Source organism: Nothoprocta perdicaria, unplaced genomic scaffold (assembly GCF_003342845.1).
Source record: "Nothoprocta perdicaria isolate Ctin4 unplaced genomic scaffold, notPer1 scaffold_26, whole genome shotgun sequence".
In the NCBI taxonomy this organism is placed as follows: Eukaryota; Metazoa; Chordata; class Aves; order Tinamiformes; family Tinamidae; genus Nothoprocta; species Nothoprocta perdicaria.
The window spans coordinates 33,596-47,572 of NW_020455488.1; the positions used below are offsets into that span (position 1 = coordinate 33,596).

Consider the following 13,977-nt stretch of genomic DNA (forward strand, 5'->3'; position numbering starts at 1 on the left):
CATGAGGACGACAGCACCAAGATTAAAGAATGATTAAAGAATGGAGCGCCTCCAACAGCCTCCATCCATTTCCCATCAGCTTCAAGTCCACTTATGAGCCTCTCCAGATAGGCACCCACAGAGCAGCCTGCAGAACTCACGACTAAAGGACCTCCATGACTTCAAAAGCCTCAAAATTTGGAAGCAGATTATACACAAGGACGGTCCTCTGCAACACCAGGAGAACGTCTATGCTGACCGCTGCTCCCTCACCTTCTCACCAGCCAGACTGGCCAAATAATCACTTCCATGTGCAAAGAAACCCATTTCTTTCCATATACAAGTTCACGCACAWGCAACATCAGCTTTGTTGCACATAATTAAGCAATGGGGCAGTGGATGTTCCAGCCCACCAGCTCCTGCAAATCATCCCATCCACATATCAGTGCATCCAGGGATGGATGGATGCAGGAGAGAAGACAAATGGGTATTCACAAGTGCTAACTTGTTTGCACACTCATAACTCTGTTTTTCAATCACTTTCATGAGCAAACACACTCTTGCTAATTTGTTTTTGTATGCCGAGCTTCACCTTTTATGTCTCTCTAGCATATCTCATACACAAGCCCTTGGTTTTACTGAAAGATAAAGGAGTATTTTCTACCAGAAATAAAAAGCTTTTATACACATTTTGTACTGTTTGATTGTGAAAAAGTCACTTTGTACAGATGAGCAATTTCTGTAGTAGCGGTAATTTTATACATGAGCAYGTTCAAGCTGGTTAAGTAGGAGCCAAAACCAAAAATGCTAATATTTGCTCAAGAATTATTAACAAAAATGTATATAAAAACTCTACCATTCTAGAAGTCAAACAGTCTATTTCCATTGAGCACAAAAATCTCAACTGCAGTTGTGAAGAGAGATTGCCAGCAACGAGAGAAATCTGTCCTCTAAGATTTCACCATCCCGGGTCAATTCTTTCTCATCCTTCCCTTTTTAACAGCCTCCCACAGAAATACAGAGAAGACACCAGCAAACAAAAAGTTTCTTTGGTATCATCCCTGAGCCAAACTTTTGCAGAAGAAAATACCTTGCTTGGCTAAAAAAGCACGGGCTGACCAATGAGGTCTATAAATTGCAACGTTCCTGGTCACGTCTCCACCCTCGGYGGGACCACGCGGCACTGAGCGTGTCCTGCTGAACGCTCTGCAACGGCTGCTCCAGCCTCGGTCTCTGACTCATTTGCTCCAATTTTCTATCAGATACAGGCAAGCAAAGGGAAGGAAGGGAAGGAAATTCCCAGCTTTGGGAAAAGAGAGCGTTTCTATGGAGAAAGGCAAAACTTACCAAGCTGYCCTGCGCTGGTGGGACCGTGTCTCGGAGCAGGATGCCAACCCAAACCGGAGCAAGAGAAGGAACAAACACCTAAAATCATCGCAACCTCCAAAGCACCGTGAGGCCAGGACCTACCCGGCCCTGGAACGCCTCAGACAGCTCAACTCACCACCAGCTACTACACGTTTGACTCATAAAACACCATAATCTATGCTATTTTTTTTAAATCTTGAAGTGCCGAAGCCGTTTCGTCTCTGGCAAAGGAGGATCTGCATTTGTGTGCTCAGCCTCGTCCTTTCTTGCGGTAGCGCAGCGAGGGTGGCACCGGGCCAACAACCAGAGGCGGAAAGAGGTAGAGGAAAGTCTGCAAATGCACGGCATGGCCCAGCGCTTCCTGCAGATACTAGCAAGATATTTTAAAGAGAGGGAAGATAAATAAGAAAGGGAGGATGAAAAAGAAAGGAAACAAGCAAATAAACTCAAAACAACAAGGCTGGAGCAAAAGCTGTGCTCATCTTCAAAAGTCTCAGCAACTGCATCAGGTTTATGGGTTTGAAATCTGGCTCTGTGGGTCTTCCTGACACGACTGGTTTCCAGTATATAGATAACAGATTTTAAATAGAGGGGAGAGGAAAAGTAGGAAAAGAGATCAGAAGCAGCAGCCAGAAAAAGCCATGCCGGGTTAAACGGAACCTTGTGTTGGAAAGATTGATCCAGCTATCCCACAAACAAGTCGAGACGACGGTGTGGGAACTCAAGGTGTTATTTCCTGGGGATATCCCCTCTAGATTTCGGAGCCGGACTTTGGCTCAAACAAAACAAGCTCTGCAGCGCTGCCAGCTCTTATGATCTTACTGTAAGTCTGACAATAGTCCCTGATTTAGTCTGAAAGCACCGGCCTCTAGATTCATGCGATAAAAGGGAAAAAATACACATATTATTTTAAACAAAGCCACTATTATACGGTTTTGGTGACAACTTGTAAAATTATATAATTTAGATATTCTCATCTGTAAGGCCAATAAAAGCAAAATTAAATGTTAATCTTGCATTTCTATTCAAAATTTATTATTGTTATTAGAATTCCGTGCTGAAAAGACTGTCTGTACTCTAGGATAAACAAGGAAAAGCGCCTACTGGGACAGGAAGCTGGACTGGGTGGCCGTTGCGCAACACATCCTTAAACCAGACAATTTAAATAATAAATGTAGCAACAGTCCCTTGCTATGAGAATTCAGCACCTAGATGTAATGCAGCCACCAGACTCCAGGCAAGCATTCCAAAAAAATCCCACTTTCCCAAACGGATCACACGATTGTGTATGGAATTCAGCATCTTGCCATTCTTCAAGGAAAATTGCATGGGTACTATCAGTAAATAGCTACTTTTAAAGGTAACAACTGCCAATTACTAACCACAATTAACATTTTGTGGCAATGCTATTACTCCCAGGAGGACTCAGTGTATCCAGTTTGACTGCATGTACCCTTACTATCTTCTAAACAGAACATTCAAGAACAGTGCAAAGTAAACGGAAAAAGTTTCTTAGAAATTTGGCAATGCAGGGTGGCAGTGCTATTTGCAGAAGCATTGTGGTAATTCAGGCTTTGCACATTTCTGGTCAACTTKTCACCAGTGACCTCGCAGTTTTTGCTGAAAAATGCTAATGTTCAGAAACATTTCCTTGCTTCCTCTCATTTTTGTAATTATCTGTATGCAATATATATGAGACTCAGAAAATACATGACACTAGGACATGGTATAATGGACTAAAACAAACGGGCTTTTCATACATTAGAAAGATTTAGCAAAGAGTAGTCTCATTTCAGGTGTTTCCAGGAGTTCCACGAGCCCTAGGAAAGACCAGCAAAGCAATAAATAAATGTTTCTGACATAAGAGCACTTTACAGACCACTAATCTGAACACTTTGGATGCTGCAGAATTGAAGTTCAGATGATGTAGCATTGATGACTAACCCCTTACGGTACTTCACACGAACACTAACTGCAGCGGGGTACGACACGGAGCCAAGTTCAGGGTTGCATAACCTACACTTCACTACGAGGCTGCATATTTAACAACTGGATGCAAAATATTTTACACTTCAACTAYTGATTGGCAATATATAATATACTATACAATATTAAACCACACACATGTGGCTTGTTGTTCCAACAGCTGTTGGCAGGCTCACATGTCCAGGTATCTTAGCAAAACAGAATATATTTCCTACCAGAAAGGGTCTGCAGCTCCTAACTCCAAGCAGGTTACAGGCTCCATTGTTGGTGAAACAAACACATAAAAAAAGACTACTACAAACTGTCAAAAGATATATTAGCTAAGCTCTATGATATGCATTCCATAGGAATAACTGTCTATTATTAAAGGTTCTCTGTGTGCACTTAATTTGTTCATTAGTTTAATCTTCATAGCCTTATCTAACAAGAAAAATGCACTTGTTGAATACAGATCTCTAAGTCCAATACAGAACTTGACATAGTCCAGGTTTCCAACCTGTAAAGAAAATAAATTTAAGGCGAATCTCTGAAACCCACTCAGAGTGAAAACAGACAGAGTCTATCACATTTTAAAAACAGAAGCACAGCCAGGGACCCTATTTCGTCACCTGATGTTTTGTTTATAGCTAAAAATTTGGCATCTACATCTTTGTACCCTCTTTCATCCCTTCCATTTACCGACCTGGACCTTAGGATTGGGATCACTGCTGGACTGGAGAAATCATTTCCTTTTCATATCTTACCAAATCTGCTCCAATTTCTTCTTTTTCCTTTTCATGGGCCTACTTTTGTGAGCATTATCTTCTAGCACCTCTGATTTCCAACAGCGATATTCCCGGGAGGAAAAGGCAGGCTCTGCTATAGGACCTTGCATCTTTTCTGCATGTAGGAGGTGGAAATGCAGAACACAAAGGAGAAGAGGAAGCCAAGGAATGAAAGCCAGAGCCCTGTTAGGGATGTGGGAACAGGCTGGTAGAAGAGTAAAAGCTGGAGCACGTAGTGGGTGAGTAGGTGGAAGGAGGGAAACGCAAACTCTCCCTGCTCCGTCATGTTGGCACCCGACTGCCCCAACCCCGCAGCACCTCAGCATCTTTAACCATTAAACAGCAATTGTCCCCAGCCATAACCTTGAAATTCAGTAAATCACAGGAAAAAAATAAATAAAAAAAAAGATTTTGTTGAATCACTGTTAGTGACATACCTAAACAGCACTCCCCTTTTAAAGTATCAGTCTGTTTTTTGAGTCTTCTCAAAATGACTATTCTGAGACTTTAAAATCCAACACGTACTTAAAGGACTTGCTAAACCAGACACTGGGCAAATCTTCCTGCAGCTCTGGCTCTGAAAATTTACAGCAAAATTTACTCGATTATAAAAATAAAGGTACTAAAAAACCTTCTCAGCTCAGAGGCTCTATGCAACCTACAGCATCAACTACTTACGTAAGACCAGAACAAGAGCAAGTGATAATCACACACAGCAAAATGTTCACACGACACTTGTGTTACCATTGACTTATTTCTCGTGTGTGTTAATTAAATCTAGGTCAATTTAATCCGGGAAATACACACTCATGCTGACTTACAGCTTCACATGCCGAGCTGCCCAGCTGATATCATGGTATTTTAAAGAAAAGCAATCCCAGAGCTGCAWAGAAGAGCTCCTGAGTAAAAAGCAAGCAGAGAATTCAACAAAAGCAAAATTAAAATTAGAGGGAACAAGTCAGAGTCTGCTGCAAGCACTGGAAAAATGCAAGAGTCATTGCACTTCTTACAGACTTCACTTTCCCCTCGCTTCCTTTTCCGAGGGGCACAAATCACTCTCTGCTGTGGCGAGACTGCAAGCCTGAGGCTTTGTGGAAGACAAATTATGCTTGGGGTCATTAGACCAAACTTCACTCTGCAGAAGCACAACTAGATTCTAAAGCTGGGAAACCGAAGGKTTACAGAGGAGCACTTCCCCTTCGCTGCACTCGGGAACAGCAGCTCTTTCTTGGAGCCATTTTCCTCGCCTGCTTCACAAGGCGTCGCARAACATGGAGCTGGCAGGCGGATTAYGTTACTACCCCGCGCTGCATTTGAAAACATCAACTACTGCAAAACACAGCTGTGCTGTTACGGAGGCCAAGTTACTTGCAARGAGCATAGTACCCCCTGTTCAACAAACTAAGCTGCTGYTTCAGAGCCCTCTCTCCTCCAACAAATGCAGCAGCCGAGCGCTGCCAACGCCCCATAGCTAAAATTGCCCAATTTAACACAAGGAAGCAACAGGCTTCGGCACAAGACCCTTGGCTTTGGATTTCCCTCCTCTCGCACTCGAGCATTACAGAAACCTGGAGCAGGCTGGGCAGCCTACCTGTTTTCCAGAGCTTTTCCAAATCAGATCGGTGCATTTAGAAACAACTGTTAACTAGATGGTTATTGAGTAGATAAGAATGAAGGAGAAAAAACTGATAGATACTTCTAAAAACATGCCATCCTTCAYGCAATGTCCTATTCCATCTGCACTGCAAGACAGTGTTTACTGCACAGTTTTAATTTAGAAGACACAACAAGCACCCTCAGGAATGCTACAACTGGAGAATAAACACTGCTAGCATCTCTCTGCAGCGTGGACAATCTGGGAGTGCTCTACTGCAGCTCTCCATTTCGGCCTCCAAAGAAATATTTCTTGTCAGAGAGGATGCAAAAGCCCGTTCACGAGCTCAATACTGCAAAAAAGAATGTTTCAGAGGTTGCAAAATTTAAATTTAAAAGCATTTTCTTTTAATGGAGGACTCTGACACAGCTGAAAATGGAAAGCTCCTCTGATACACAGAAATTTGAAACRTCACAAGTGTAATTAGGTTTTTTTAAAAAAATATTTACACTGCAGCTCAGACCGCTTTGCAGTCGAACCCAGGCAAAACTGCAACAACGGAGAAGTTTTTGTGCCTGCTTTTTAATGATTGTATCCTAATTACAGCAGAATTTCACCCCTTCCCAATGATGACTAGGAGAATCATTGGAAAATACACGGTCCTGCAAATTAGCAAGTAAGTGAACAATAAACTCCCCCCGAGGCTAATGCATCACCAAACACACTGCATTCATTTATTTGTGAAGGGTAGTTTAATTACTTGTAAAAATAATGACTCCTTTGTACAGGCTCTCACTAGCATGCGCTGCTGGTCGCTATTTTGCTGAGTGGTACAAACTCTGTGCCAAATTTGTGCGCATGGAGAATACAGCGCGTGCATAAGCAGAGCACAGAAAAGAATTATACAGCATCCATTGTGTTTGGACAGCACATACATGATATATAGTCTCTTCGTCGAATTTGGCTGTATCTCTATATTTTGAAACTCAGGATTTCTGCTTTCAACAGGGATTTTTTTAGGCCTAGAGCCCACCTCCTTGCAGGACACACTGACACTGAGAAGTTASCGTGGTGGCCACTGCATCGTCCCAAGCTGCCAGCGCTGCTCAGTGGCCCAGAGCCTGTCATGATGCTCCACAGTACTAAGGAGTTTCTCTCAGCATCCCTATCTGCAGTGTTTTATTCAGATGCTGAGGTTTGGGGACCATTGGGATAGCTGGCAGGGCAGTCAGATCTGTCATATTTCTACCCAGGAAAAACAGYGATAATTTCCAACTAAATAGTTCATGGATATGCCAAGAAGAACAGGAACTGGGATCCTGCTGGCAAGGGGACTAAAGATGCTGCAGAATCTTATTTTCAAAGATGAGCTGTGAAGGTCATTAGAAAGATTCCTTGGACTTCATGAGCAGTGTCCATTAAAGCGAACAGTATGGGGCAATACCACGAAACCCAAGTGCCAGATTTTCCACCGACAAGGAACTGCCATCCTATTGTTGGTGCCGGTTGTGAAATCCTCACCAAATACATGAACTGCTGTTGTAATACTTTTGTTTACTTCCCATTTCCTACTAAATTACCAGTTTTACTCCTATTCAGACAACAGCATTTACTGCAACCTATACAGTTTGGGCCGATTTAACTCTCCTGGCTGTGTATAAATTCTGTTATGCTGCGAGTCTCAGACAGGAAGGTTTTAACACTATGTGACCTCAATATTAATCCTGGACAGAGAAGGTCAGGGTTTAGTTTCTGTCCCGTGCTACACTTCTCCCTTTACCTGCACTTTGCATGTGGGTTGGCATTATTAAATAAGAAACATGAAACTTAAATGCAATCATATCAGCAGAATGTTATTTTTACCTACCAAAATACTAGAGAAAACAGAAGGATTTACAATTTATAAAGTGAAACAATTTTGAATGATATTGTGAACAGAAGAGCAGAMTCCTATGTTGGGTTGTTCAACATAAACTCTAAGCTATCTAAAAATTCAAATTAGAAAAACTGAGTTACTAAGTAGGGCCTACAAGAAATAGGCATGAGAACAACACAAATGCAGACTAAATCTTTCCTCTTTTACAAACAGCCCCCTCAGGACTTAGTTAAGCTCTTTGCCTTTATCAGCYTCAGCTTTTAAAGCCTGCTCTCCAAACATTTGCTATTCAAAAATAACTTGTCAACTTCTGAAGGATTCCTTATTAAATCCCGCGGTAAAYGCGCATGTGAACAGTTGCTACTGATTAGTAAGTTCTAGCTGCTTCTCATGACCATTAGTAAAAGAGAATAGTTCCTGCTTTTAAATATTTATATTACTTTTCATCTAAACCAGATACTGGTAGTTATCTATACAGTATGGTACCATATTTCAATAAAATAACCACGGTTTCTCATAACCAACAAGTCCAAAAGTGCTCTATAAGAATGCACCAGTAGCAACTACCATCGCAATGCCTGCCAGCTCTTCTCTTTTGAACAGCTGCACTCGTTCAAGAAAGAGCCTTTTCACTCATGTTTGCACAAGATTTGTCCTTAATTAGTCAATATTTCAGTGAGTCATTTGGGCTTTAAGGGATGGCTGGAAACAGCACTGCAGCCAAACAGAAAAGGAGAATTCAACATTGCCACTGCACTTGCAGAAGGCCTAAGGGCTTGCCCCATTGTTTCCAGCAATAAAGGTAAAAATAACATTATCGAAATGATGTCTTTAAGGGTAGAGTTCAGCTCATAGGTGTTATTCAGTGATAACGTAAAGACAAGACTGACCCACAGAATGGGCAAATAGCGGAGGAAGCAGCAAATCATCCTTACTCTGTCAAAAGCTGGTGCAGCTTCAGGTAGCCCCTCTCCAAGGCCAAGCTCACCGGCGTCGCCCCCTCGCTGTTGTGGATGCTGAGGGCTCCTCTTCCTCCCGGCTGCTGGAGCAGGAACCACGTCAGCCGCAGCAGCCCCAGCCTCGCTGCAAAATGCATCAACGTCTCCCGAGGGGTGTTCTCTGGGAGGAAGGAAAGGAGAAAGGTGGTTGTAGTTTATGGGGTAGGTGGGTGCCCTTTCCCCACATTCCAGCCCTGGAAACAAAGCCAGGAGGACACGGACACGGCGTGACAACTGGCATTGACCATTGCAGGTAGAAGCCAAGCAACACGAAYGCTGCACCTGGAAAAACACAAGCTGGACAAGTGACTGCTAACAGCTAGAAGGGAGTCCTGCTTCAAAGAGGGAACCACCACGGCAGCAGTGGAGGTRCTCAGGACTCGTGGGATGAGACTGAGCACAGAAACCAACGTGAAAAAGCCCATTCCTWGGACGGCCACAACTACAACGTTGCAGGACCTGGCACATCCAGGTGGGTTTGTCTGTAGGACCAAACATCTTCCTTACACACAGGATCAGAACTTAGGAACAGTTTTGAGACAGCAATTCACCCCAAGGCACACAGGCAGAGAAGAAGGAAAAGGTACATTTAAAGCACAAATGGCAAGTAATATAGGAGAACCATTTAGCTTTTCTTGCCGGTAAAAAGTGAGGATTTTGCCTTCCCTGTTTGATTTTGCCTTAGCTTTTCCTCCACTTTAAACAGTAGCTATAGTACTCTGAGCAGCAGCATTTTATAAACTAGTAATCTCCACTACTACTTTCTATGATTAATAACCATGGCCTTCTAATATGGTAAAAGTCACTCTTGAGGCTACGCTTTCATCTTAGAAAAATAAACCCCTATGCTAAAAGCTGCAGCCTTAGAACTTTGCTCTGAAAAGCTTCAACCAGAAATGAGCTCCAGGTGAACTGCTGAAATACAGTGTTTTCAAAGTGTATTAGTTCTGTATAGAGGGCAAAAACATTTGGGTTAAAAAAAAAGTAAATATAAATATTTTTTCCTTTGATTAAAAAAGATTTTGAGTTTGGACTGGCACCACCAATAAAAAAAAACAAACAAAACACAAAAACACCCATTGGGTCTCAGTAAACCATGCCAGTGAGAACGCTTCTATAATATCTTGACTATTACAGCAAAGATTTATTGGGTTATTAATTTGGTTGCCAGCCAAACCTATGCAGTAGATTTTAAAATGCAAGTGCATAAGGGCTTCTAAGATTTAATTAAGCAATTTTTTCCCTAGAAGTATGCCACAAGAGAAATCACTTCTGAAACATATAGCTTGGGGATTCCATTGCTTTGCTTGCTTACTTGCTTTCTTAAGGGACATCATTAAGAACCTGAGTGGAAAACAAAGCAAAAAGGGGAGTTCTCCCCTGCCTGCCATGCACTTTTTCCCAAGCTTCTTGGATCAGTTCCTGCAGAACTAATCTGTATTCAGGAACCAAAGAGCTTTCTGGCACCAGCTCTCTTCCATATGACTCCAAATTAGGTCTCTGGGCTACAAACCAATCCTTCCACCCCAGTCTCCTCCTGATTAGTGTAAAGCAAAACCACGCTGTCCTGAATGCATGAGCATGTCTGAATGGAGGTTCCAGCTGATTAGAGAAGAAGGATATAGCTGAGCTCACTCAGAGACCTTTTCTCAGCCTGTGGGAGCATTAATGGCAAGGATTTGGGAATTAAGTGCTGTAGAGTGCAACGCTTTAGAAGGAAACAAGACAGCAAGGTAGTTGATAACGGACCTTCAGTCCTGGACAGCAGGAGTAATGAAAAATAGCAAGCCATAAGGACAGGCACAAGGGAAAGACTACTGATGAGACTAAAGAGGAGCTAGCAAGTGTGGATACGAGTAGGACTTCTTCAGAGCAAAAACACATGCCCAAGAGCTTACTCAGTGGACTTGTACTAGCACAAGATCTGCCCTGCTTTACCCACACTAATAAACTGGCAGAGTTAGCTAGAATGATTAAAATGATACAGGTCTTCCTGCTGTCGATGCACTTATTCCACAGTAAATTACTGCATCACGAAACATCTCAAAATGGTTGTCCTCTGAATGTCCATACAAAGATCCCTATAACTAGGAAATTTTGGAAATATAAGGCATGCAATACTGGGAAGGCCAAAGTTGTTTTGTTCCTTTCTCATTTCCTAGTAATAGGCAAGAGTTGAAACATATGATTATTATCCCATAATGGCAGGGCACTCTAATCCAGCTGGCAAAACATAAGATTTTAGATGTATTAATTTTATGTAATTTTTTTTCAGCAGTGACACATGAGCAGACAGTTTGTCTGGGTAACTAAGGACAAAATTTCCATGGAGGATGTCATATGTACTTTGCTAACTGTAAAGGATTAAAGCTCACTCTGCTATTAACACAAAACAAATAAGCACTAAAGAAATAAATGTTTGGGTATGACAAATCTGAGAACACACAAACTGCACCCTAAATAAGAACTCAATTTTAATCCTAATTAAATAACAGAAGAAAAAGCCACTACTTTTAAAATCACTCTTTATTTAGAGTAAGCCACACCTAGCATCTCGCTTTATCCTCCATCTCCCGAGATAGCTTGTAAAGGAAGAGACGTTACAGGGAGTAACTTACCATTAGTCTTTCTGTAGTGTTTTTTCTGCCTCTAAGTCACATACACTTCACAATTTTGAAATCTACCAGCAAATTTAGCTTACAAGTCTTGTTCCCCTTTCTTGTGCTGGAAGGTTTCAGTGCTTAGACCAGCCCTCGAGAAACACAGCGAGGAAGAAGCAGAAGCCTTCACTGAACTCTGAAATCCCCAAAGGCTCTATGAGAGGCAACAGTGCTAAAGAAAAGTCAAGGAAAAGAAATGGTGTTTGGAGTTACCAGTACAGTTGATGAAATTCTGGTTGGTAATTCTATTTTAATCTTCTAAATAAGATTTCTTTTTTTTTTTTTTTCAAAGCACTTTGCAAGATCTTGATGTCCCCACTCCTCYTAGTATCAAAGGGAACAGAAACTCTCTCGCAACAACAGTGACTTCTCAGCCACAGATTCTCCTACTGAGCAGTAGATTTTGAAAAGACTGCCTGAACAAAAATAAGCATTTTCTGGTTCCTGTTTCCAYGTGCAACTGCAGAAGGCATTAAACTTGGGTATGAAAATGGGTTTTTCATCTTATCTAGGACTGTAGTGAGGCCAACGCACTCAGACTTCATGCTGCTGTTGTCACAGAGAAGATCATGTTGATGCATTTCGTGCAGTACTTTATCACTAGGCAGAGATGAAAGGTGAGGAGCAAAGTGAAATGGATATGAAATCCAATGAAAACATACCAGCAATTATTACAGTTTTTCATACCTGAGCCTCAAACTCAGTGGAACACGAAAAACACAACCCTTACCAATACTTCCAAATGCTCTATTCTAGGTTTCTAGCTATTATTCAATTTAGTATTTAAAACAGAAAAAGCACAGCTGCGTATTTGTTTTTCTAATAATCTCAGAGAATATATATTACTTTTTTATTTCTACATTAAAAGTGTAAAAAAGTATAAAAGTGTGAACTGTCCAGTTTAAGAAAGAGCCTTTTAAAGTGCCACTGCAAACAGGAAAAACTCCTACTTTTGAGAGCAGTAACGACGACGTTATGTAGAAAGTTACAATGCACTTGCAATAATTAAGATGGATATGATTATAAGGCAGCTGAAAATAAAGCTGTGCTTGGAACACCATGCTAACAGGAGGACTGCTTAATTAGATGTGTTCTGAAATAAATATTGGATGCCATTTGAGTTCATAAAGATTAATAGATAGTTAAGGGCAAGACACGCTAAGGAATCACTGCAGAGGGGTAGCTGGGGTAGGAGAATCGCCTTCCTCTTAGGACACGGCTGCCTTAGGACACGTAAAGCAGGGAGCACTGCAGCCCTGCAGGGAGGAGGTCAGCCCAGCCCGGGAGGGTTCAGCCACCCTCGTTATCTRGAATGCAAATCGCCTGCCATTAACTGTGCAGGAACGAGCTGTCCTGCCCCTGCCCTGCAACCTGCTCCCTGCCACCCAAGCAGCGCAGCTCTCACGGGAGTTTTGTCCACGCTCTCTTCTTCTATCCCGTTGATCTAGCTGGGTGCGAATCTTCTGTCTGCCTTGGCAAGAGAGGCTGGAGGCCAAGGAGCTCAAAAATATCAAGAAACTTGTGTGCTGTCATCCTCTGTTCTGCTGGCGAGACATTGAGCAGGATCCGGAAGATATTTTATTATCTCAAAGTCCTGGCCTGCAAAACTGGCACAGCAGCAGCTTAACTTTTTTTCATAAAATATTTTCTATCAGTGGGTAAATAGGTACTTAATGTAGAACTGCTGCAAGCCTTTTTGGTCTGCTGTGAAAGAGCCTTCTTGGAGGTCTTCTAGAGACAGCAAAGCTGCTCCTCAAGTATTTTATACAGCAGGTGGGTTTAGGGCAAATAAGAAAAATGGGGAGATGGAGTTGGGCTTTTCTGCATAAAAGATGGTCAGAAAAGCTAAATAGAACATTAAGCTGATCAACAGCTTGAAATAGATGATTCTGGTTTCCAAGCAAGCCTTCCAATCAGGAATGAAGGTGGTCAAGCCCCTGTTTTCTGCCCCTGGAGCACCAGTGTCAGCCTGGCACTAACCCAGGCCATTCCTGGCTCAACTCTACCACCTGCTAAAACAAAAGCTCATCATCAAAGTCCCCCTCCTCCAAAAGCAGATTCCAGTGCTAAACTCGGCACTGAGAGTTGATTCAAAGCTTGTTGAGGTGCAAACGGATCCACTTTGCTTTCCGATTGATTTGGGGTGAAAGATTAGGGGTTTGTGAACACAGATGATTSGGTCTTTGATGTTGCTGCAGAGCAAATTGATAAATATTTGATTTTGAGCGATATTAACCAATACCTRCATGGTCTGGATTAGTTAATGTCATTTAGTGCATTTAATTTTAGAACAGTTTCTTTTTACACAGTAAAATCTTTTGTTGTTCAAGATCAATGGAAAGAAAGCAAATAAAATACTGCAAATGAACATATTGGGTTTTTGAAAGTGCACGGGGTTACAGCATGGAAAGAAATATTGATTTTATTTCTTTTCAATTTAATGATATGATAGCAAAAGAGATAACTAAGGAAGAAATGTAAAGAAACTCTAGTGTGAAACAGATTCAGATTAGTGGAACTACTGGAGATCTGAATGATCTTCTCTGCTCCAACGATAACAGTTCAATTGGTTATATATGAAAAAGTATGTATGAATGTTTGCAAATGCCTTCTAGCAATTTTAAATAATTTTAGAGGTATTTCCAACCTGCACCTGAAAGKAAGTGTTTTTAACAATTTGCTTATGTAGAGATATCCTATCTTTAATCCTGAGCAATGACAAGAATGAAGACCTTTGTCAAATAAGACATAA

The 13,977-nt window shown here is 41.7% G+C and overlaps 1 protein-coding gene across 1 annotated transcript in view; it reads right to left on the reverse strand.

Annotated features, from left to right (window-relative positions):
• LOC112948279 (A-kinase anchor protein 13-like) overlaps positions 1 to 13,977 on the reverse strand; it is a 71,716-nt gene that overhangs the window by 15,317 nt on the left and 42,422 nt on the right. The window contains exon 5 of the mRNA XM_026040521.1: positions 8,503 to 8,686. Within this exon, the coding sequence (XP_025896306.1) occupies positions 8,503 to 8,686 (184 nt within the window). The remainder of the gene's footprint in view (positions 1 to 8,502; positions 8,687 to 13,977) is intronic.